This window comes from Coturnix japonica, chromosome 3 (assembly GCF_054131305.1).
Source record: "Coturnix japonica strain WE chromosome 3, WE-NBRP24, whole genome shotgun sequence".
Lineage (NCBI taxonomy): Eukaryota > Metazoa > Chordata > Aves > Galliformes > Phasianidae > Coturnix > Coturnix japonica.
Window position 1 is genome coordinate 7010988 of NC_140665.1, and position 23568 is coordinate 7034555.

At 38.9% G+C, this 23568-nt stretch overlaps 1 protein-coding gene across 5 annotated transcripts in view; it reads left to right on the forward strand.

The window, feature by feature from the left end:
• The window catches only part of XRN2 (5'-3' exoribonuclease 2), a 37247-nt gene that overhangs the window by 2444 nt on the left and 11235 nt on the right, over positions 1–23568 (forward strand). For 2 of the 5 annotated variants that reach the window (XM_015856634.3, XM_085542471.1), the window contains exons 2-27: positions 5–132; positions 213–324; positions 530–641; positions 1649–1707; positions 1786–1875; positions 2347–2419; positions 2509–2559; positions 2872–3029; positions 3438–3512; positions 3603–3736; positions 3819–3876; positions 3963–4070; positions 5058–5102; positions 6055–6186; positions 7044–7159; positions 8721–8856; positions 11754–11861; positions 11937–12026; positions 12451–12523; positions 14565–14648; positions 15292–15389; positions 15478–15557; positions 17179–17235; positions 19539–19607; positions 19707–19841; positions 21115–21242. In XM_015856634.3, coding sequence (XP_015712120.2) covers positions 5–132; positions 213–324; positions 530–641; positions 1649–1707; positions 1786–1875; positions 2347–2419; positions 2509–2559; positions 2872–3029; positions 3438–3512; positions 3603–3736; positions 3819–3876; positions 3963–4070; positions 5058–5102; positions 6055–6186; positions 7044–7159; positions 8721–8856; positions 11754–11861; positions 11937–12026; positions 12451–12523; positions 14565–14648; positions 15292–15389; positions 15478–15557; positions 17179–17235; positions 19539–19607; positions 19707–19841; positions 21115–21242 — 2509 coding nt within the window. Of the gene's footprint in view, positions 1–4; positions 133–212; positions 325–529; positions 642–1648; positions 1708–1785; positions 1876–2346; positions 2420–2508; positions 2560–2871; positions 3030–3437; positions 3513–3602; positions 3737–3818; positions 3877–3962; positions 4071–5057; positions 5103–6054; positions 6187–7043; positions 7160–8720; positions 8857–11753; positions 11862–11936; positions 12027–12450; positions 12524–14564; positions 14649–15291; positions 15390–15477; positions 15558–17178; positions 17236–19538; positions 19608–19706; positions 19842–21114; positions 21243–23568 lie in introns of those variants that run through there. The other 3 variants (XM_085542470.1, XM_085542472.1, XM_085542473.1) reach the window with 3 other exon arrangements.

Sequence of the window (23568 nt, forward strand, 5' to 3'; positions counted from 1 at the left end):
ACAGGCCAAAGAATGCAATGGTGTCAAGGCTCCGGTTGATACAAGCAAACCAAACCCTAATGAGGTGGAGTTTGACAATCTGTACTTGGATATGAATGGTATCATTCACCCTTGTACACATCCAGAAGACAAGTAAGGCAGTTTCCTTTATTTCTATAAATAGGACTCATTTGTAGCATTTCATGTATTAAATTGAATGTGCTACATTGTAGGCCAGCACCTAAAAATGAAGATGAAATGATGGTTGCAATATTTGAGTACATTGACAGGATCTTCAACATTGTAAGACCAAGGCGACTTCTCTACATGGCTATAGATGGAGTAGTAAGTATTGACTGTATTTAATTCCTGGTTTCTGAAACAGATGGAAAATAACTCTATGGATGTAGTAACTGACCCATGCATTGTGATACCTGCTTTTTGTCTGGATAGGGAGCTAGGAGATATGGTACTGTAGGTATGGTAAAGGGAGGATGGTTGGACTAGATTATCTTGTAGGTCCTTTCCAACCTTGTGATTCTGTGATTAGGCTCCACGTGCAAAAATGAACCAGCAGCGGTCAAGAAGATTCAGAGCATCGAAGGAGGGCATGGAAGCTGCTGAAGAGAAGCAAAAAATAAGACAAGAAATTCTGGCAAAAGGTAAAGCTGTGGCCATACCTGACGTTGTTTTTCAAGTGAGAATTGCCTTTTATGTTTTTATTGTTTCAGTAAGGGTTAGAAAAGGGATGTTGTGCTCTCAAATATCTCTGTAAATTACAGAGAGGGAGGGTGTAGTGGATCTTTTTTCTCCCCAAAGTTAAGATCCAAGATAAAATGTCACTTTTGTTTTCTGTCTTCCTGCCTGAAATGGATTTGTGTTCTTTTAATTCCTTCAGGAAGAAAGTGAACAGAAGAACAGGGATAAACATAGTTTTGCTTAGCCTCCCACTACTATTACAGAAAGGAATGAATGTTTCTGGGTCCTAACAAAAAGTTAGTTGAGGCTTAGCAATGGAAATCGTGTGAAGGTGTTGCTGCACAGGAATAAGGAATATACTGCAAGCAAGGGTAGGTACTTAGATTGGAAATTTAAACTCAGGAACAGGGTGACCTCAGTGCAGTCTGAGAGTGACAGTAATATGACTCGAGTGAAAGCAGTGTTTGTAGCTGAAGAATGCTGAGTGTGCTGGAGGAATTACTTCTTCCTGCACAGTCACCTGAATTAATGTGGCCTTCCAAATGGAGGCATAGCCTTGTTAGAAGTTAAAAAGGCAGGGCATGCTTTTTTTGTTGCATTTCAAGACTATGGAGACTCTTCATGAAGTTCAGAGAGAAGTTGTTAGAGTAACTTTGTTTGGGAGCTCAAGTGAACAAGTAGTGGAAACATAGAGAACAATACAAGAACTATTTCCTAATGTTTTATCTCATTTAGCAAGTTTAGTTTCTTTGAGGCTTCTTCTAATTTCTGGCAAAGCAGGTAGTGAAATCACTGCTCTGAAGCAATAAACAACATCTCTAAGAGTACCAGTACCTAATTTTAGGATGAAAGTAATGTAATTAATTACTAGTTAATTACTATCAGGGTAGCCATCAGGGTGTTTGTCATGCAAAAATACTTCTAATGTTCCATATTGATTTACTCCTGTTAAATGTCTTTATCGCTCTAGGTGGCATTCTTCCTCCAGAAGAAGTGAAGGAAAGATTTGACAGCAACTGTATTACCCCAGTGAGTGATCTTGCCCTTAACCACCAATTGTCAGTATCTGGATTATGGCTTAATTTCTTTTCATCTTTCTGTTTTTAGGGAACTGAGTTTATGGACAATCTTGCCAAATGTCTCCGCTATTACATCGCTGACCGTTTGAACAATGACCCAGGGTGGAAAAATTTGACGGTAAGTTTCACAGTTTGATACATGCATTGTTTTTATTATCCGAATGATGCACAATAGATGTCAGTCAATAAAAATTATTCATAGCAGCTTTCATGCTTTTCTTGACTTTGAGATTCTCTTATGCTGCTACTCAACCACTCCACTCCCATCAAGTTCTGTTTCTTACAGCCCCGTGTTTCATCAGTTGTCTGTATAATGTATCAGGAAGCTAATGTTATGATAATTGCAGTGTATTTGAATCAATATGTCAGCTTGATCCTGAAAATTAGAGAAAAATTAAGGTCTGCTCAGAGGACCCAAACTCTTAAATAATCGATTTTTGAGTCATAATATGAGACTTGACACTGCAAATTAGGATTTCATATACTGAATGTGACTTAAGAATACTTGAACTACCTACTGTTGGTGGGATTTTTGTTTTTTTTAAGGCTGGCAGCATAAATTGATCACCTAATCTGTACATCTTCTTAGGTAATCCTGTCTGATGCTAGTGCTCCTGGTGAAGGTGAACATAAAATCATGGATTACATTAGAAGACAAAGAGGTATACTTGTAACAGGCTGCGGTATGACACTTATTTCTCACCTGTTTTGCATTTATTGAACCAAAGCTGTGTGATTTTCTTTCATGTAGCTCAACCAAACCATGACCCGAACACTCATCATTGTCTGTGTGGGGCAGATGGTGAGTTCTTTGCTGACAGTATATCTCGCGTTAAACTTTCTTGTGCTGTTTTTCGACTGTGTTCAGCTGTAGCATTTAGAATTTGGTTTGCATTTGTATAAATAATCCAGTGTATCTGCTTTTGACGGCTGCTGTCTGTGGCTGAAGGGCTGACTTTCACTTAGTTGTACTATCTGGGTAGTTTGTGGGTGAGCCCATAGTTGTGGTCATGCTTGCTTAAAGCACAATGAACGTGGCTTTATAGTTGTTTGTTTGAAGAAAGTGCTTAATGCTATCTCTCATTAGATTTTCTTCTTCTCTTTTGATTGGTAGCTGATCTAATAATGCTTGGATTAGCCACTCATGAGCCACATTTCACCATCATTAGGGAAGAGTTTAAACCAAATAAACCTAAGCCATGTGCTCTTTGTAACCAGATGGGTCATGAGGTTAAGGATTGTCAAGGTTTGCCTAGAGAAAAACAAGGCAAGGTAAGAATCCTGATCTTTCTACAAATTCTTCTCAGTGTGAACTAATTTGTTTCTTAATGATATCCTCACATTATTCTTGCTGTCAGTTTTGTCTGAAGCGTAATACAAATTATGCTACTGGAATTGCCTGGCTTTCGTTTTATATTAATAAAATGATACTTCTGTAGCATATAAATACTATGTGGAATCTAACTTTCTCACTTATTAGTTTTCTTTCTTTTTCCCACTGGCAAGGGAGGATAATCATTAACTTAAGACACACAAAGTAGTGAGATGCATGCTTGGCATAAAGAACTTGAGAACCGTGCTTGTGTATCTCTTAGCTCTTTTCCAAGTATGCTTTAAAATGGAGCAGGATAAACTTAAAAGTGAGCTTGGATGCAATTCAGTTATTTCTTTTCATTTTAGCACGATCAGTTTGCAGACAGTCTTCCTGCCTCTGAACAAGAATTTATCTTCATCCGCTTATGTGTTTTGCGAGAGGTATGTTGAAGCAGTTAATAAATCCCATATATATTAGTAATATTAAACTTTGTTGACAAAGGTTCTTGGTGTCTTTTGCCTGTGTTGCAGTATTTAGAAAGAGAACTCACTATGGCCAGTTTACCTTTCACTTTTGATTTTGAAAGAAGTGTTGATGACTGGGTCTTTATGTGCTTCTTTGTTGGAAATGACTTTCTTCCTCATCTGCCATCTCTGGAGATCAGGTATGTGAGAATATACTTTCCTTCAAGTATACCTCCTGTAGCTTTAAATGACAAGTCTCATGCTTTTGTGTTTGCTTTCTAGGGAGGGAGCAATTGATCGCTTGGTAAACATATATAAAAACGTGGTGCACAAAACTGGGGTAATGTTTTTTGTTCTTTTTAAAGGTCTCTTTGTTTGCTACCAATGTAGATTTGTTTTTCAACCATGTTACCTTGTGTTTTACAGGGCTATCTCACAGAAAGTGGTTTTGTCAACCTGCAGCGAGTCCAGATGATCATGTTGGCTGTTGGAGAAGTTGAAGATAGTATATTCAAAAAGCGAAAAGACGATGATGTAAATTCAGTGTTTTGTTCTTGGAATTTTGTTTTCATCACTTCTGTTACTGTGACAATCCTTAATAGGATATGAGGGGGGGAAAATCCACATTTATATCTTGTTAATATCTGCAGCGGCTTTGTCCATGGTTGAAAATTAGCCAAGTGCTTCCAGTTGATTTGCTTTTCCTAGTAGAGCAGGGCATTTTCTTCTGGTCGCTATCTCAAGTAGCAACAAAACAAGAACTGTATGTGAGTTGTGCCACTCTTTGAATAGCTACTATGTAAACTAAACGGATTATTTTTTTCTGTGCAGGGATGGAATACTAAATATGAGTTAAAAGTGCGTTCTTGCCTTTCAGTACCTCTTACCTTGAGTTTTGTCCAGGAATTGTTGTTCTTTTGGTCTATCTCTGCAGTCATTCATGCAGTTTTGGCAGACGGGCTGTGGTTTATTCATTGAGGGTGAGGGCTAAAACACTTGTGAATGAAAGAAGATAACTGTATTTACTGTTCAGTCAAAAAGTGCTCTGCAAGTGTTGCCAAAACGTTTGATTTCTAATTGCTTCAGCCTGTGCTTCTCTTGAAGTGGAAATACTGACTTGATGTGCAAGATCCCGAGATCTTTCCTTGTACCCTGTCTTTTTCCTCTTCTGGGACTTAGTCTCTCTTGGCCTTTTGGCAGATGTTCCACACCAGTCAGGGAGCTCAGGCATGTGTTATTACTTAGTCCTTTGACCCTGATGTTACCTTGAACCGGCTTATTAGGTGATTAAAGTCATGATCAAAATTAGGGGCCTTTGAATAAGCAGCAACTCTTTTCTATAGGTTTTCAGGGTAAGTTAGCTAGAAACTTCTACCTTGCATTGGGTTTACAGGTAAAAGAACTGATTGAGGTATTATTCAGAGCATTACTCAAAAACCTGACAGTCTTTTGGCTGAGGAGTATAACAAAACAGGTTTCCAAGAAGTCTGTGTGACATTTTCCTCTTTATTCCTTACCTAGGATAACTTTAAAAGACGACAAAAAGAAAAAAAGAAAAGAATGAAGGTAAAATCACTTCTTTCTCAATGCAAAAACTAGCAAGAATTAAAATATGTGCTATAGCTTCCAGTGAACGTGGTGGCTGAGGCTGTAGTTGTGATCATGGCATTTTCTGGGCCGTGTGTGAACTATTTTAGGGTTGTATTTTCATGACTTTTTGTAAACTGGGGCTTTGAGGGAATTGCATGTTAAAGACTTCTTAAAAGGAAAAGGAGAGTTGAATGTTATAGCTGATACCTGTATATGTTATTCAAGTGCCCATAGTTAAACACTTTCATGATGATTCAGTGATTCTTGATGGTCACAGTACAAGAATTACTTTCCTATGGGTTGACATAAGTCTTCTTAGAAGTTGTGCTAGGGAGATGGGGTTTGACTTAATATTTTAGAAACGTACAATTACCCAGGTTGGAAAAGACCTTGAAGATCATCAAGTCCACCCACAGCCTAACCATAGTACCCTAACTCTTAACAACCCTCTACTAAATCATATCCCTGAGCACCACATCCAAACGGCTCTTAAACACATCCAGGGATGGTGACTCAACCAACTCACTGGGTTTAAATATGCATACTGATTTGCATTAAATTGATCTGTTTGGGTACAGACATGTTTCTATCAAACATGAAAAAGACATACCCCAAACTACAGTTACTACACAATTCTGTGTGCAAGCAAGTCAGTGCTGTCAGATGTTTCATAAATTTGTTAGGGAAGCATTAACTGGTGTTTGAACGTGTCTGCCCTTTGTAGTCTATATAAGCTGAATCCGTCAAGATCTTATATTGAATTAAGATTGTTAAATGTAACTAATTAAAGCTGAACTGAGGGGCTAACTGTGTACCTACGTAACTATGTTCTATTTAACATGCTAATCTGAAAATTGTGAGAGCATCACCACATTGCTGTGGAGATGACATTTCTTTTTCAGCATACCTGTACACGTTTATTTTCTAGAGAGATCATCCTTCATTTATTCCTGGTGGGCAGTTTTCTCCTCAAGCTCTGGGAAATCGCACCAGTCCTCAGGCAATCAGTAACCCCAGGCAAACCGCCTTTGAAATGAGAATGCATGACAGACAGAACTCTGTAAGTAGATGTTTAAAGGTATTTACAGATAGAAGGAGCTATAATCACGTCCTGTCTACCTGTTTGGTTCTTTTTTCTGTGGGGACTTCTTATTTCCGCTGCTGTTGAAGACTGGGGGAAAAGAATGTGGGAGTTGGGGCATAGTTTGGTTGTGCTGAAACCTTCAGCTCCAAATTCCCATAATAATACACATATATATAAATCTGAGTAAATATAACTCACTTTATTTAAGGGTACTTTCTGCTAGTCTTCCATTTAATCTTGAGGCTTCTGCACATGGGTTAAGCAGATCAGTTACTTTATGGAGTTACGTTTACTAGGTCTATTATTGTTTAATTGCAATTATTTGTCTTAGCTTTGTAGAGGTGAAAATGTAATATTAAATCTGTAATATTAAAAATACATGCATTTGGAAGGAGTTTAAAGGATCAGTAGCGAGGAAACAGTATCTCTGCTGGTTTTATATTACATTTGTATGGTGCTCTGCATACTCATTTTTCACTGTCGATATAAAATGAAGTCATAACGTAGTCTGTAGGACTAAAGACATCAACTGTATTCCAGAGTTGGAATACATCAAAACAGCATGTCTTATCGTTTTAAACTGTCTTGTTCATTGCGTCTTTTTCATTCTCAAATGCAATGAGATTTTTGGCAGTGGGAATCAGTGCCTTTGGAGTTGTTCTTTTCCTTTGCTGTCTGACTTAATAGTTTAAGGACCATGTAACTTTTGCCTTGAGTTTCTGGAGATCAGAATGAATGTGATTCTGCTTTATCACATAACAGTTAGTTTTAACTTGAATTAAAATGTCTAATGAATCTTCTCCTCTATTCATCTATAATAATTATGACCCTAGATGATGCAGTCTCCAAATACCAGTCTCAATTCTGATGGCTCCCCGTCCCCAGCACGAGGAATTAAGCGAAAACCTGAAGACAGTGACAGTGAACCTGAGCCAGAGGATAATATCAGGTGAAGCCATTTTATGTAGCACTTTGTTAGCAAATTGCTGAAATAAATGGCATTAATTAGACTGCATCTAGCTTAGCACAGCAGTGCCTTCAGATGCTTTCCTATGATCTTTTTATCCACCGGTAATTAATGTGGAGGGTTAGAATATTCAGTAAATTCCAGTGAGATGTGTAAGCTATAGCTGTTAAATCTAAGTATCTAGATTAGTATGCGTGCAGGTTTTCATCCTGCAAGCCACTACTCCCTGTGAGACCACGCGCTAGATTGGCTAGACATCCACTGTTCAGCTTTGATTATGTGAGCTGAATGCCACTGCTCTGCAGTTGAATTTTTGAGCTATTTAACCCATAACATTCAGTTACAATTGCATGTGCAGCATTCCTTATTTTTTACTGTCACGATGTTTTCCTCCATCTTTGATTGGAAGCAAAGCCCTGTCTTTGGCCATGATGAGTTTCTTTTAACTGTTGTTCCCTGGGTGATTAAGGGTTGGAATTTGATAAGAATTAAGTGACAGTGAATTACGAGTGAGTTTGAATTTATCAAAGGTTCAAATCAAGCCATTACCCTTTACCTCAAGGGTGAAGACCTTATAATTTTTGTTAAAGTCGGTATCCTGATAAGTGCAGCCAATGGGTTTCTGTTTTCTGTAGTCGGGATTTGACAAAGGTAGTGCTATCAAGCAAGTGAATATACTACATTTGTCTGTAATTATTTAAGCTCTTAGATCTCTTGGAATACGTATTCAGATCCTTTTCTGAGTGAAAAGTACTTGGGTGCTATTCATCGTGTTAAGAAATGAACAGCTTTATTAAGTGTCCTTTGTATTGAGTTGTGTTTAGATGGGAGTGGAAATCAATGTAAAATGGAATCATTTTCAGCTTACTAGTAAAAACTCATAAATGAACTTAATGCGAAAGTTGCTGACAGAAATACATCTTCTATTGAGAATGAGTTCCAAGCTGGATTTAGTAGTTCTAGACCCCTAGCAAACTTCTTGGTGGTTGTTGCCTTATTGAAAAGGTTTTGAAACTTGCCCAAGTATCCATCTGTGGGGAACTCCTGGAGTCAGCTGTTGAGACCGAACAGGTTGCAACCTTTATGATGATAATACTGCATTGGAACTGAGGGATTCAGTTGCACATCTGTTGTGTTGAGCCGGTGGCTGTTTTCCCTGCCCCATCCCTAGGTAGACATAAGGGGGAGCTACGTGAAGTAAGGATTAACAGTGTCTGTGGTTGTGTTTTTGACTTGATATCTCTGCCTTGCACAAAAGGCTGGAAATCCATGTATAAAAAGGAACTCATGTAATGTAAGTAAGTGAATGCTGGCTTCCAGAGTTCCAGATAATTCTGCTGGTAACCACAGCTTGTCTCAACAGCAATAGGAAACCAACTGGTTATTGTTAATAAAGTAACAATTAGATTGTGTTTTAGTAGGAGGGGAACTCTTAATATAGAGAAGTGGGACTGAAGTAGCAAGTTACTTGCTGAGGATTTTAATGCAGAAACATAAACAGGCATACAACGTTAACATGTACTGACATCTGTTTATTGTGCAGGTTATGGGAATCTGGTTGGAAGCAACGCTACTATAAAAACAAGTTTGATGTTGATGCATCTGATGAGAAATTTCGTCGTAAAGTTGTACAGTCCTATGTCGAAGGGCTTTGCTGGGTCCTCAGATATTATTACCAGGTACTTTCTTCACTGAAACTTCAGTTTTGTCTGCACCCCACCTTGTTTCAGGAAATAATAACTTCCCAAAGCTTATTTCTGAAAAGCATTGCTTTTCTGGAGATGTAAGTAGCCATTCTGTTTGATGCTTAAGATTTAAATGCAGTTCATCCCTTACATACAGCATCAGTGCTTGTTAATTTGTTAAGAACTGATGTGTTTCCCCTTTGTAGTAGATAGCGGTGCAGTGGCTGGTGAAATGGCAAATGGCAACGAGCACATAAAGCACAGAGCATGTGAAATACTAGCAAGGAACAGAATTGTTGGTCTGCTCTATAGATTACAGTGATGTTCCATGAAGTGCACTGTGATTGAAGTAATCTGTATCTGATTTAAATCTTTTGATAATTGAGATGTCAGATTGGCCTTTGTTGCACTGCTGGTTAATAACCAGTTTCGTGCTCTGCAGGTAAAGTAAGTCGTATTTTGTATGTGAGCTTGGAATAGAATCTGCTTGGGCAAATGAAGTTCATCTGTCTCAGTGTGGTTTTGTAGCTCCAAAGCTTTGCCCACACACTCTTTGTAGGAGGCTCACACCTGTCTGACTTGAAGCACAGGCAAGGCAAATACCGGGCTGATTTCATTTGAAGGCTGTAACATTAGGGCTATTGTATTCAAAGGAGTGAGTGCAGGATGTGCATTCATTGCTCTTTGGTGAGCGTGCTGTAGCCTTGTGCAAAAGGCATGGGGTTTTGTAACTATTCAAACCTCAGTTGCACTTGCACTACTGAGATATTTGTGGCTTTAAATTGTAAGAACTGATAGGCTGAGTTATACTCGAACTCAGAGCCATATGGACAAGCCCTTCTGCAATGTTGCCTAGTTTAGCATATGAAACCAGCTTAGTTAATGCGATGTGTATATGAGATAGCTTGTTGTCCTTTAGAGTTTGTAGACCGAGGTGATGGATACATATAGGAGCAATAGGTGATTACAGTTGCAAAGAAAATAAATCAGTGAGGTTGATAACTTGAGGCTTCATGCAGGACCACAGTGCTCTCAAGTAAATTGAGGACTGCAAATAAGATCTCAAGGAATAGTGCCTGCATAGAAAGTATATCTGCTTTACTAAGGTTCCAAAGAAAAACTTCATGAACAAACACAGATAGTTAATGTTTTCCTTGCTGGTTTGCTTTGTGTCTCTAAAAGAAAGCAAATCTCTCTCCAGACTTGATAAAAAATGATATTGCAGACTTAAAGTAATGCAGCAATGGAATACATGCATGTGCTGCTGTCATCTGTACTTGAATTACAGGGCCATTATTGTATAGTTAAGATACTATAAGTTGCTGTATGTGGGGAGTCTGCTGTTCTAATACTATGTAACAGTCGTAACCTTCTGCCCATACACCTGCCAGGTTGCATTAGTTGACTGTTGGAATGTAAGAATTTCAAGTTAGGTTTGTTTCTTTTTGTTTTTAAACTGTTGGTCGGAATACAAACTCCTTCCAGTAATCAACCACTGCTCATTGTCCATAAAACATCAGAAAGAATCTGATATGCTTTTCTTCTCCCATAAAAACATAATGATGGAGAATGTGTTCCACTGGTAGGAACATCTGTCTGAGGGGCAAAAAAGATCCCCAATCCAGCTGGTTCCTGACATACACTGAAGAATTGCATCCGATAATTAAAGTCTCTGTAGCTTTATACCCAAAATATCGCTGGAGAAGCCTCGTTGACATTTACGTATTCAGCATTGCAAGTCAAAGCAGTAGGCTTTTGTTTCAAGTGGTACTGCTAAGAAAAATAGCTGAGGAGGTGAAAACTTGACTTAGACCTTCTAGAGACGCATTTCCTTTAAAGTGTATTGTGTACTGGTGTTTGAGTTGACTTTCTTTTCTTCTTGTTGAGTATTATTTTGCCACTTTCAAGTGAAATGCACTTTGTATTTCACAGTGTTCAAGGTGGAATAGTAAGAAGGAAAAACAAAATGTTACCTGATGTGCTCATGTCTGTACTTCTACAGAGTACAAAAGTAACTAATTAAAGCAATACCTTCTCAGCCTGCAACAAATACTGTTCAGATACTCATATAATGTGGAGTGCATCATATCAGGGTTTTCTGGTCCCTCATATTCTCAAGCTAACAGTGGGATTTAGCTTGGAAAAACAGTGCTGCAAATTGTATGCTGCCAGAGAAATACTACTACTACTCCTCTTAAGATCTCTGTTATGGCTTTGACTTGTGCAGTTATGCTATTATGGAGAACCTTTGGATTAGTTCTCTCACTCTCAGATATGCTAGAAACTCTACACAGGTTTAAAATGTGTCTAGTTGCTCTAAGTCACCCCAGGGCATTGTTAACTGTGTGGATAGACTGTGATCACCTGCTCTTGGCAAGACATTTTTGTGTTTGGTTTTATTGGATGCTTTTTTGTGTATGTTTGTGTTCTCTCTCAAGGGGGAGGAAATAAGCATGAGGTATGTTGCAGCGTCCTGAAGTTAAGGTTAAGATTATGCTGTAAGGTCTTTTGTATTGTTATGGTGCTAGGTCTATCTCTTTGGCTGTCTCCCTTAGTGACTCAGACCTAGCACATAGCAGGAGTACTCTGGCAGAGAAGTCTATCTGCTGTTCTGTGCTGCCAAGGAAATGCCCGAGGTCTCCATTCACTATCCACTGAACTCACTCGCTCTAATCTGGCTATGAAAAATTAAGTCCCAACCTGAAGTCCAGAATACCTTTAGAGGCAAGAGCTCTTTCTTTTCTAATTGTGGGGACTTCTCTTTTCCCGGTTGATGCTGGGCTAAGTTTTAACAAGTTTAGTTACTGGGCTGTTTCATTTCTATGTTGTTTTTTTTTTTCCTTTGCACGTTTGAGTTGTCTCATGGTATTTCTCTTGTTTTGATGTCCTAGGGCTGTGCCTCTTGGAACTGGTATTACCCTTTTCACTACGCTCCGTTCGCTTCTGACTTTGAGGGTATTGCAGACATGCCCTCAGATTTTGAAAAGGGCTCGAAACCGGTAGGGCATATTTATTTATTTATGATTTAACAGCTTGCTAGAAATATCCTACATCTGCTGGTTTACTTTTGACAGTTCAAGCCTCTTGAACAACTGATGGGAGTATTTCCAGCTGCAAGTGGGAATTTTCTACCCCCAACCTGGAGGAAGCTCATGACAGATCCGGTAAGATTCCTTGGTTTATTCCTCTCTGTGAGGGTTTTGCTGCCTTGCAGTTTTTATGTGATCATTACTTGCTGCTTTTGACTTCAGGCAGAAAAGAGACTATTTAAAGATCCTTACAGGCAATTTCTTTTTTGAATCGGAGTTTTCAACAAGGAAGAATTATTCTGTGACTTCTCTGAAACTCATCTGGGGAGCAGAGACCAGTTGTCAGGAGTTCTCCTATCCCACTTAATTTCTTGTTCTGATATTGTAGGCAATGGGAATGCCCTACCAGACTTCTTATTTAAATGGTATTTAGTAAAGGGTGTTTCTCTTAGTCAAAGTTCTTTGCATGTTCCTTACTGAGTGTGAGCTAACAGTTAACACGTGGCATTCTCAGTCAATTCCATAATTGGTTTTAATGATAAATTTTTCTCAAATACAGGAATCAAGCATAATTGACTTCTACCCTGAGGACTTTGCTATTGATCTGAATGGAAAGAAGTACGCTTGGCAAGGTGAAACTTGAGGTTTCTTCTTTTGAACTACTATACGTTGGCCTGCAAAAATATGAAGGAAAATGGGAAATGATGCTAGTGAGATAATGACATACTAAGTAACAAGGGTAACTTGTCTTACCTGGTGTGGGGGAGAGGTATTTTGCAGCAGCTGTATTTTTGAGAAGGAATTTCCGTGAGTAACAAATTATGATTTAGAAACTGATATGGGAATGGGAGTGGTTAGCAGTTATTTCAGCAGTTGTTCTAGATTTGTTAATTTGTCCTGAGTTAGATTAATCACTTTTCTGTTTTCATTAGTCGTACTATGTTATTGTCTCTTGTCCTTGCATTTAACTAATAGATCTTATTGTGTTTGATCAACAGCTTGTTAGTGCCTAGTGAAAAATGCTTAGTAATACAGAAATACTTGAATGTGTACAGAGAATGAGGAAATAGATACGGTATTAGAGTCTCTTCCTTTAGACAATATTAGTTTTAATGAGCTGCCAATTTTTTCTATCTGGTATTCAGCCAGCAGTGTAACAGCTCTGTTAGATGTATAAATCATGATTGGGGCACAAACTGAAACTCAGGAAGTTCCATCTGAACGTAATAAAGCACACTTTTATTTTTCCTTTGAGGGTGGTCTAACACTGGTACATGCTAACCTAGAGAAGTTGTAGATTCTCTATTGTCACAGATGCTTCTAAGCCAACTGGACATAGTCTTGGACAACCTATGATTGTGCTTGAGGAGGGGTTTGGATAAGATTGTCTCCGGAGGTTTCTGCTAACATCTATGCTGCTGTGATTCCTTCTCTAAATCATTTCATCTGTGCTTTGAAATAGCCAGCTAGAGACACCAGTGACTTAAATCCAGATAGTGAACCAAAATCAAAGAGAATAGACCTGAGTGCTATATGTTGCTTAGCATGTTCTTGCTCTGTGACGTGAAGGTCTTTTTTACCCCCTGATGCAGTTCAGGCAATTGTCTTTATTCCTTTTGTCTGGTTATCAAATGTACAGTTTAAAACAGTATTTTAAGTAGTAGGAAACTATTGGGTATCATCGGTAGGAAGCTCATCAGTAGAAGCAAGCTGTTGTCATGGTCAGATAAAGCTCTGCTGTTTGTGGTAAGGGAAATGAAATTAAAAACTAGAATAAGAACTCTAGATTAAAACCTATAGTAAAGGTGACGGAAGTAAATCTTTTAAAGAATTTCTATGGTAAACTTCTCAGTGCTTTTTAGAGCTGATAATTGAAGAAAAATACTGGAACACCCCGGGGATAACTGTTCTCCAGTTTTATCAAATATGATGAAGAATGGGCTCAGAGAAGTGTTGCGAGATGTGCTGCTTAGTGAGGAATTTTGGTCCTGAGAGGAGCCTCCATGTTACTTGGGAGTGAAACTAATAGCTAATATGAATAGTCCCTAATGAATTATATAATCTGCATCACCACATGTCTGAACACAGTGATTTCTTCTGTTGTTATCTCCTAATAAATTGAATAAAGTAGAATCGAATTCTGTGGGGAGAGTATCTTTAGCAAATGAGATAAATAATGACTGTCTTAATGACCTCATCTTATTCCTAAATGAAGCAGATATGGGTAGGGGATGCTGCTTCTAAGTGTCTCTCTCCACAGACTGTGGGAAGGGAGGAGGATAAAGGAGTGCTCAGACATGAGTATTCTCTTCTATCCTATACTACTTTTCCTCCTCTCCTTGGCAGCCTGCAGGGTCCCAGAAACCGATTTTATTGTTATTATTATTTTATCATACTGATGGAACTGTAAGGTAAAGCATTTATTCAGACTTTCCATGCTAATATCTTTACATGGATAGCCATTCACAAACACCCATTTATCATTCCTGAAACCATAGCTGCTCAGAACACATCAGTTCAGACTCATCTTTTCTTTGCTCTTTACTACAGTGCCTTAGAAAGCTGAAATGTTTGGGCTGTCTATTTCAAGCTTTTCCCAGTCAGTCAGTTTTGAGAGCTTGGTTTAAAGCATCATTAGTTGCTTGTTGAAATGGGATTATTTGATTTTCATAGGTGTTGCGTTATTGCCATTCGTTGATGAGCGACGCCTTAGAGCTGCCTTGGAAGAAGTCTATCCTGACCTGACTCCTGAAGAAAGTAAGACTTACACTGTTTTGTTGTCACTGTGGTGTATTCATCAGAAATTGCTTTTACTACAGTTTCCCACAACTTTTATAACTTTCATTTTTGCTTTTATTTTAATGAAGTAGACTTGCATGAGATCTAAACTGAAAATGCGATGGCAGCTTAGTCATGTCAGTATCTTCTACTAGTATATGTTGTCAAAGTAATTGGTAAATGAATATGTTGGAATCAAAGAGTAAACTTGTATTGTGTCCAGTTACAGTGTGTGGAGCTTCGTATTCAATCTATATAAGCAAAATTGTGCCTTACTTTCAGCACTGTACAAAAATTAAACCTGGTTAGACAGTTCTTGTAGGTAAAGCAGATGTGGGAGATTCCATTTCAACCAATGTCCTTCCCATCGCTTCATTCTGAATTCAAGATTCTTCCCACTAAGCATAAGATTTCCATTCTCCTACTACGTGCTGCTGGTCTTTGTGACCAGGGGGCATCCGGTTTTGGGCAGAGATATGAAGAACTTTGAGAGCTTTCTCATAAATCACAATGAAGCTTTCCTCTGGAGGAGCACTGCTGTAGATAGCAATGAAATTGGTGTGCTGTGTTCCTCACTTCCTTCTTCTGAACTGTTACCTGTTTTCTTACTGTTTTTTCCTAGACAGAAGAAATAGCCTTGGTGGCGATGTTCTTTTTGTTGGAAAACACCATCCACTTTGTGACTTTATTGTAGAGCAGTACAAGTCTAAAAATACAGAGGTAGGTTATATTTGCTCTTATGGGATTTTATAGATGGTGGTAGAGTTCTTATTACGTACTTCATCTGAAATGTTATTTTTTTCTGTAGCCAGTGGATTTGCCCCCAGAGTTATGTTATGGAATCCAGGGAAAGCTTACACTGAATGAGAATGCTGTTCTTCCAGATAAGTGAGTATAGCTCTCAGCATCAGCTGTGTGCTGGTAAAGGGTACTTTCTTCAGTTACATTTAAGCTGAAATACATTACCTACATTTAAGCTGAAAAACAGCAACAAAAAAAAACAATGAGAAACCTAAAATTCCTGATAAGATGGTGTATCTAGGTTGAAGCCAAGTGTGCTTTCTGCTAGGATTCAGAGTAGGTATGTACTATGATCAGTATCGTACTCTAAGGAAGAATACTGAGTTTTACTAGCTTATTATAGTTAGAACAGGGTTATGTATTAAAAGTAGTAGTGAAAGCAATAGCTTTCCTCAATACCATCATATTGCTTTGGTCTTGTGCTTTTGTACAAATTCTGATTTAAGAGTCTTATGTGATTTCCAGTAGGACATGCTGTTCAAATCAAAAACCACCTGTTTCCTGCATGCTGATTTTCATTGTGTTAAAGAAAAATCCAAATAGGGATGTACTTTGCTGTTTTCTGTTTACGTTGTGGTACTAAACTCAGGAATATACGTTAACCAACTACATACAGAAAATAAGCTTATTTTTTAACCTCTTTCAGGATAATGCATTTATTTTGGGAAATCATCAGTGTCATCTTCGCTTTGTTGGATATGCATTCATTAATCTAACTTTGCTTAGAGGTATAAGCAGGTGTTCTGTAACTCATTTCTATTAAATACAAAAATACTCCGATTTTGTTGGATGGATAATATATCCTCAATCACATCCACTAATATATGCTTCTCTATTCTTGTCATGGCTTGTGGAGAATATGAGCAAGTCAGAGCTGTTCTTGGAGAGAATAGCAATGCAGGAACAAGAAAAAACTCTTATTGCCCTGCCTATCTAGGGCGTGAGAAATGTGTGGGGTTTCTTGTTTGTTTTACCTAGAGAGGTACTGTTTGCTAGGAATTCTGTGAAGATAAGCATTTGTATCACCACTTTAAGAGTGCATCTAGCTCTCTGAATTTCATCCAGACCTTTTTAGCAAAGCACGTGTCCAGTTTGATTTGTGTGCCCACAGCTGTGTGATGGTTGTGTGTGGTAACGTGAACTAAGGGATCCACCTTCTGATTGATAAGGTTAATATTCTCTATCATTTTGTTTGTCTAATCAACATGAGGATGTAAGTTCTCTGGAGGGAAGAAGGAAGGGGTTAAGGAACAGCTGCATCCCAGCCTATTTAATCATTTTTTCCCTGAGAAGTCAGTTTGTGTCTGCGTGGTGTCTGTGTGTATCTGTTGCTCTGCTCTTCTCCTGGCCTCTCAGAACCTGTTGGTTTATAATAATCAAATGTACATGGAGAGGTTTCTGAGGTGCAGAACAGGTTTAGCTCTTAAACACTTGGGCCGTGGAAAATATGCAAATCCACCGTTGGACCTCAGTGAGAATGCACATGAATGATCAGCTACAAAAGTAAGGTTATAAAAAATGAGAATTCAGTAATTCCACTGCTTACACAGCAATTTGGTGTAGAGAAATGACAAGCTAACTTTGAAGTCTTTTGCTTGACATAGACTTAATTGACAGCCACAGAGAAAGTGGAACAGATGCTGAGAAGTTTGTGACTTGTTTTAATAGAGCCTTTGTGACGTTTTAACAGAGCCTTTTCTCTTACCAGGACAGTAGAGTCTCCTGTTCCGATGCTGCGTGATATTACACAAAATTCTGCAGTCAGGTAAGTTTTAGAATGTACAGTAAAAAATGTAAGTTTTTAGAGTGTACAGATTGCAGTGAGAAAACTCAGGTTGACGGTAAAGCAGAGAGTGTGGTAGCATGCCCATTGCAGGGATATCTGGAGTGGTTGCTTCTCAGTGCATTAAACCCAGTGGTTTACATCCCTTCAGAAATGCCTTACCTTGCCTGCTTTTACTTTGCTTGTTTTCTGTGACTTCTGGATCTTTGGGCAAGCAAAGAGCAGCACCAGTAGAACTCTGCACTCTCTATCAAGCCCTTTAAATGAAACAAAACCTAACTTCCGTGAGACAAGACCCTGAGAAAGAATTGGATGCAGATGTTTTTTTTTCCTGGTTGGATTTTTATCTACTTTAATTACTAACTATTCCCAGACGATGTCTGAGAATGTAAACTTTTGTATCTTTGAGTCAGCAATGAGGGCTTGTTTCCTTTTTCTCTCCCTGAATGGCTGGGTTCCCTGCCTTGTAGGAGGGAACTCTCTTTATATAAGCTGCTTCCACTGCTAGGATTTTCTTTGCTATTGCTTATTGTAGTACCTGCTCTCTGGTATTCATCAGCTACCTGTCTTAGAATTCTTGGTTAACAAAGAGGTTCTCCTGATCAAGTGAACCTTTTCCATTCGCATGTTATTCTTGGGTCAAACCCACCTAATAGCATATTTCAGCCCTGCAAGTATTGAATGTTCTTTGTGAGGCATGTCAGTCTCTTTAAAAATCAGATCCTAATGTGTTAGATTAAAAGTATCAGCCCAACAATGTGGTTTGGTTTTTCCTTTTTGTCCTCCTTCTATTTGCTGAATATATAGCAGTAATACTGCCTTTGCCTGACTGTATTGTTTGGGAGGATACTGGGAAACTTCATGATGAATTAAAATCATGTAGAGTTTTTGCAAGGGTAAATCTTGTGGTCACAAATGATCTGAATGACTCTTGTACTTAACAGCAAATTTCTGTACACCCAGTGTGATATGTGTCTTTCTCACTTAATTTGGCACAATAGAGTAGGTATTTAATACTTGAGCCTGTAACTTCTCATGTCTTGTGCCACGTAAGATACTTGAGACACTGAAAATCACTTGTGATCTGCTTGAGTAATTTTTTTTTCCTCAAAAGAGGCATAACTTGGTTCAACTAGTGCAACTACTTAGAGGCTATAAGAAATGTTAAATTGTGGATTGTCAGGGTATTGTTGAAAGGATGTTCTGAAATGAGAACATCACTGAGCGATGAGTAGTTGCTCTTCGCTTTCAATCTGCCACTGTCAGGAGGTTTGAATTGTTTTATGCTTCTGTCTATTCCTTTGTTGCAAAGATTTTTCTTCCTGTGTTTTAAGATGGTGTGAGTAGTCATGATTCTACTCTTCAGTTCTTTTGACTCTGATTGAATTTTCCAAGGGACCGTTATTCTCTTTCCTTGCAGTCTAATTCATTCTCTGTTTTTTTGGGGGGAAAATAGGTTTATTTCATCTGGAAGAGTGAGATTAGCCTGCTTTGTGATTAGCTTTTGTCTGTCCTGGCATCCCTAACATCCCTAACATTCTTCTGTATCAAATGTTTGATAGTGAGAGAACAGGAAGCAAGCAAGCTGGTACTGTGTACTTCAGAATTCTTCCTGGCAGCTGATGGAGTGTGGATTCTTAAACCAGGAGACTGGAGTCTGGACAAATCTAACCAAAAGCAAACCCAGATTGCTATAGAATGCATTCTACCAGCATAAAATAGTTTTCCAGCCATATTTTGTTCTTTGTTTGGGTGAAGCTAGGCAGCTCAAAATGGGAGTTCTTTGAGATGTCACTGAAAAGAACGTATATATCTCACTGATGGAACTACATACAAGTAGTACGTAGTGTTTGGGAATAAAAAGTCCCTGCTCCAGGAAATTCTGCTTCCAAGTTTTATATGTTTTTGAGTAGACTGCATAGCAATCACTTAAGTTTCCCATCCTTGCTATGCTGTCCTTTGACCTTAATCAAGTGCAAGTGCTTTTACTGCAAGATTTATAGTCACAGGTCTGCAGAAGATACTTTCATTACCATATGTAGGATTAACTGTTTTCTAAACATCACATTTTCTTTTGGATGGAATACTGACACAGTGGAGGAAAAACACTGTCCTGTAGAAACCAACAACAGCGCCCTGTAGTCAGCATAACCAGGCACTGTACAGTTTAAGTCATGAGTTCTTCTGTCTTTTCTGTTGTGCATGTCAGTGTTAATTGACCAGCAAGTACTTTTTTCATCTTGTCTATTCTCAATTAAACGCATTTCTCAAATATTTCCTTGCAGTATTTCTTTCAAAGATCCGCAGTTTGATGAAGACTTCATTTTCAAGGCTACGGTATTACCTGGTGCAAAGTAAGTATTGGTTGTGAGATTTCAGGTAATTGAATTTACTTTCATTAATCTGAGTGTTTGCTCTGGTAACTACTTGTGCAACTATTTTTTGATATTCAGGAAACCACCTCCAGTTCTGAAGCCCGGGGACTGGGAGAAGACCAACAATGATGGCAGGCCTTGGAGACCACAGCTTGGTTTTAATCGAGACAGAAAACCAGTCCACCTGGACCAGTCGGCATTTAGAACGTTAGGGTAAGCCTGGCAGTACTACTGACTACACTCCCTTATTTCCCTTTTTAAATACAATTAAGCAAAAACCCAAACAAACATCTAGGGACTGGGAGAAGAAAAAACAAACAACAGCTGATTGAAACTGGAAACTTTGGTGTGTGATTATATAGATTCAGTGTTAATAAAAATCTTGCATGACAATTTTGCAGTAATACCCTGCATATATTGAGGGTTGTCTCTTCTACAAAATATTTCTTAATAGCTTTCCTAGTTTTTTTTTCCTTTTTTTTTCCAACTTGTTTGGCAGATCCTCCCTTGAAGTACAGAAGATACAATGAGGATATTGCACACAAGTGGTAGCTAATACTATTACAAAGCCAGGAATGTCTTTCATGCTTTTAAAAATGAGGGGGGGGTTTACAAACCTTTATTTAAAGCACTTGTGTTACACCCTACAATCCGTTTGATTGTCATTTTTCAAGGCGTTTTCACAGTCAGTTTTTATTAGTTCTCCAAAAGTCAAGATAACTTTCATTCTGTGCTCTGAAGCATTATTGTATGACAACTAAGAGAGAATGAGCTGGGGCTGTGTATTACAGATAAAATGAAGCGTTCCCTTACTGGGAAGTACAGGGAGCCATATGTCTCTCAGAGCCTGAACAGAAAATGTTTTAAAGTAGATTGTAATACTATCCAATAAAAGTAAACTGTGAGTCTCTCTAGGAGGAGAAAATACTATTTTTTCTCTTATTTTACCACATCTTAAGGCCGTAGAGGAGCTGGAAGAAGAAAAAGTAACAACCTTTCTTATATCCATACATTAGAAAGCATAATTTGTTCCACTACTATATTTTTGAACCAAAAAGTTACATTCCTGATCACATATGTCTTAATAAATTGCATTTCAGGGTGGCAGACACAAGGAACATTAAAGTCTTAATGTGAATGTAATTCTGCACAGGAAAAGACACCCCAAGCTTGACAAACATTGCCTTTAGTGTTAGCAATTCACTCATACTGAACTCTTACATAGTTTGCAGAAAGTGTTTTTTTCCTCCTATTTACTGGGGCTTGCTATAGAACCCTGAGTGTTTGTGCTAGAACCAGCTCACAAAGTGTATGCTTTGTTTGTGGTGTGCCTGGCACCATTGTATGTCACCACATCATGTTTGTGCACATCACTGATGCACTGGAGAGAGCTGGGTGTTTAATGGACTTGGTAGCAGCTGTGCTGTAAGATGGCATTCGTGAAAACATCCTATTCATTCTCCTCTTCATTTCTTACCCATAACAGCCATGCAATGCCAAGGGAAAGAGGGATGCCAGGGATGTATGCCAATGCAGTACCTCTTGGAGCTTATGGGAGCCCATACGCCCGGCCGCTTATGAGTGGGCAGCAGCAGATTCCTAAATTGCTCTCAAGTAAGTGAGTTCTGCTTTATACATTTCTGAGTTTGAAAAATGAGTTGGATTTTTGGTCTGTTGTGCTGCTACAGGTAACAAGTAGAATCAGGAATCCATCCTGCAGGAGGTGCATTTTGACTGCTTTGATGTTCTGACAACAGTGGGAGTTCAGGCAATGCGTTTTTCTCCTCTCTTTAAGTTTCAGATGGCCGTACTCAGATATGGTCTGTTTGGTGCCCTCGCCCAATGAGGTGCTGAATTTTAAACACTTTTCACATCAGTGAATGGGAAGCCTTAATTTATATTGCTTCATTTGATGTTTTGTTGCAGAGATCCTGCCAAGAAGCAAACACCATGTCCTCCTTTTGCCTGGCCACCTTCTGCTTTTTGCAGAAGAGACTTTATTTTTCCTATGAATTAGCACCACTCTTTATTATTCTCTTTAAACTTGTTGGAATGACACAACATAGTGTGTGTTGTTCAGTGGGGAAAATCTTGGCGTTACTTAGGACTTAGAATATTGATGTCTTGTGTTTGGAATGAAGAAGTATGGTGTCTTGCGATGTTTGTTCCTGCTACGTGTGGACTGCCCTTTTGGAGGTGTTTGGTTCTGTCCTTTCCTCTATACCAGTCTTATTTTGCACCATCTGCTTCAGCTACTTAAGAAGCACAGGAGAGTTGTTAATCTTGTCTCTTCTCATGTGATCAGGAGCTGCATTTCTGTAATGGTGGGATTGAAACAGGAGAAAACATCACTAAACTGCCTAAAAAGGTGCTTTAAACTTCAAAGTAGTAATTATTTAGCAGAATTCTTGCAGTATTAAACTTACTCATATGTTTGAAGTTTCAACAGCTGAGATAGCTGAAGTTCAGGCTCCAGCATCTGGTCATATGTAGAAAACCAGATTGCTGCATAGTGAAGCCTTCATGCTTCTCATAGCTGGCCTGTATTTCTTGACTGTATAGGGAACAAATGATATCATTGGCCATACTGAGTTAAACTTATTGCCCAGATCCAAAGTGGATGATATATGCTTGAGTGGGACATGTGAGAATCTTCCTGTGTGAGGAACTGGATTGGCTGGAGGTACAGATCAAGTATGACTTTGGAGCTCTGAACTTTGTTGAGAAGAAAACAAGTGGATTTTTGAAGTGAGCAAAAATATGGTCTTTAAAGAAGAAAGGAGTGGGACTAACAGACTGGCATCATATTTTTGTATTTCTCTCCAATAATAGAGAATGTGTGGTCTTGTGGGGAGTTAAAGGATTCTGTGAGTCCGTAGGTCCCCCCCATGCTGTTCTTCATGTCTTCTGAAACTTGAATCTTTATGCTTTCTGAAAAAGTTATTTCAAAGCAGTTTTGTGAGCCTTATGTATATGGAGCTTATCTTGCCAATTAGGTACTTATAAAATCTCTCATCCTTGAGGCATCTGAGCACCTTGTGTTGTGCAGGAAACACTCCAAATGCAAATATGCCCCAATGCCATCGTTTTTTCAAATTGAGGAGGCTTGAATCCGCTGATCAGCGTGGAATCTCAGCACATCTGTTGCTCACAGAAATTATCCGGGGGCTTTCTTTCACACATTCTATTTTCTCCTCATCTCCTGCCCCTTCCTCACCCTCAAATTGCTTCAGGCATCATGGAGTCCTTGCATCCCCAGTTGCTGTTCTGTGGGTATGCTTGACAAACCTAAAAGCCTTTCTTTCTTTTCCTTCCCTCTTGTGCCTTTTCCTTCATGCTTCATTTTCCATCAGGCAGGGATTGATTTACTGTTTGTGCATTAGAGGGTTGCCAGGTCAACCTGCTGCTCCTTCCAGCTCCATTGCAGTGTGTTGCCTCCTATGCTGCCATCTGGCTGGTGGGTCGGGAGGACCTGGCAGTACACTGTGTGCCTCAGCTTCTCTCCTACCAACTTAAGAATGGGATCTGCTTAAACTATTCAAAGGCACTTGTGAAAATATCTTCAGTTATCATAACTTGTACCGAGATCAGCTTCTTAAGCTCATTCTGAAAGGATGTTTTTGCAATTGGGACCCCCACACACACTTTTACGTGTCAGGGATTGCAAATTGTTGAGGTGGGAGCACATCAGCATCTCTCTGTACCCTGCTTTAGTAGGTGGCAGTCATCATTCTGAACAGGCACACATGGATAGAATTAGGTAAGGCTTACTTCTCCTTGCCACCAGTTTCACCCAGACAGCACTGTATCTAGGAGTATCAAAAGGTATTCCTGGATAGGAGAGCACAGCCAGCTCCTTGTCTTTGCAGCCACACCTTTCAGTCCAAGCTCAATTGCCACTATCAAAGGGCAGATGTCTTCAACCAGAAAACCAAATCAC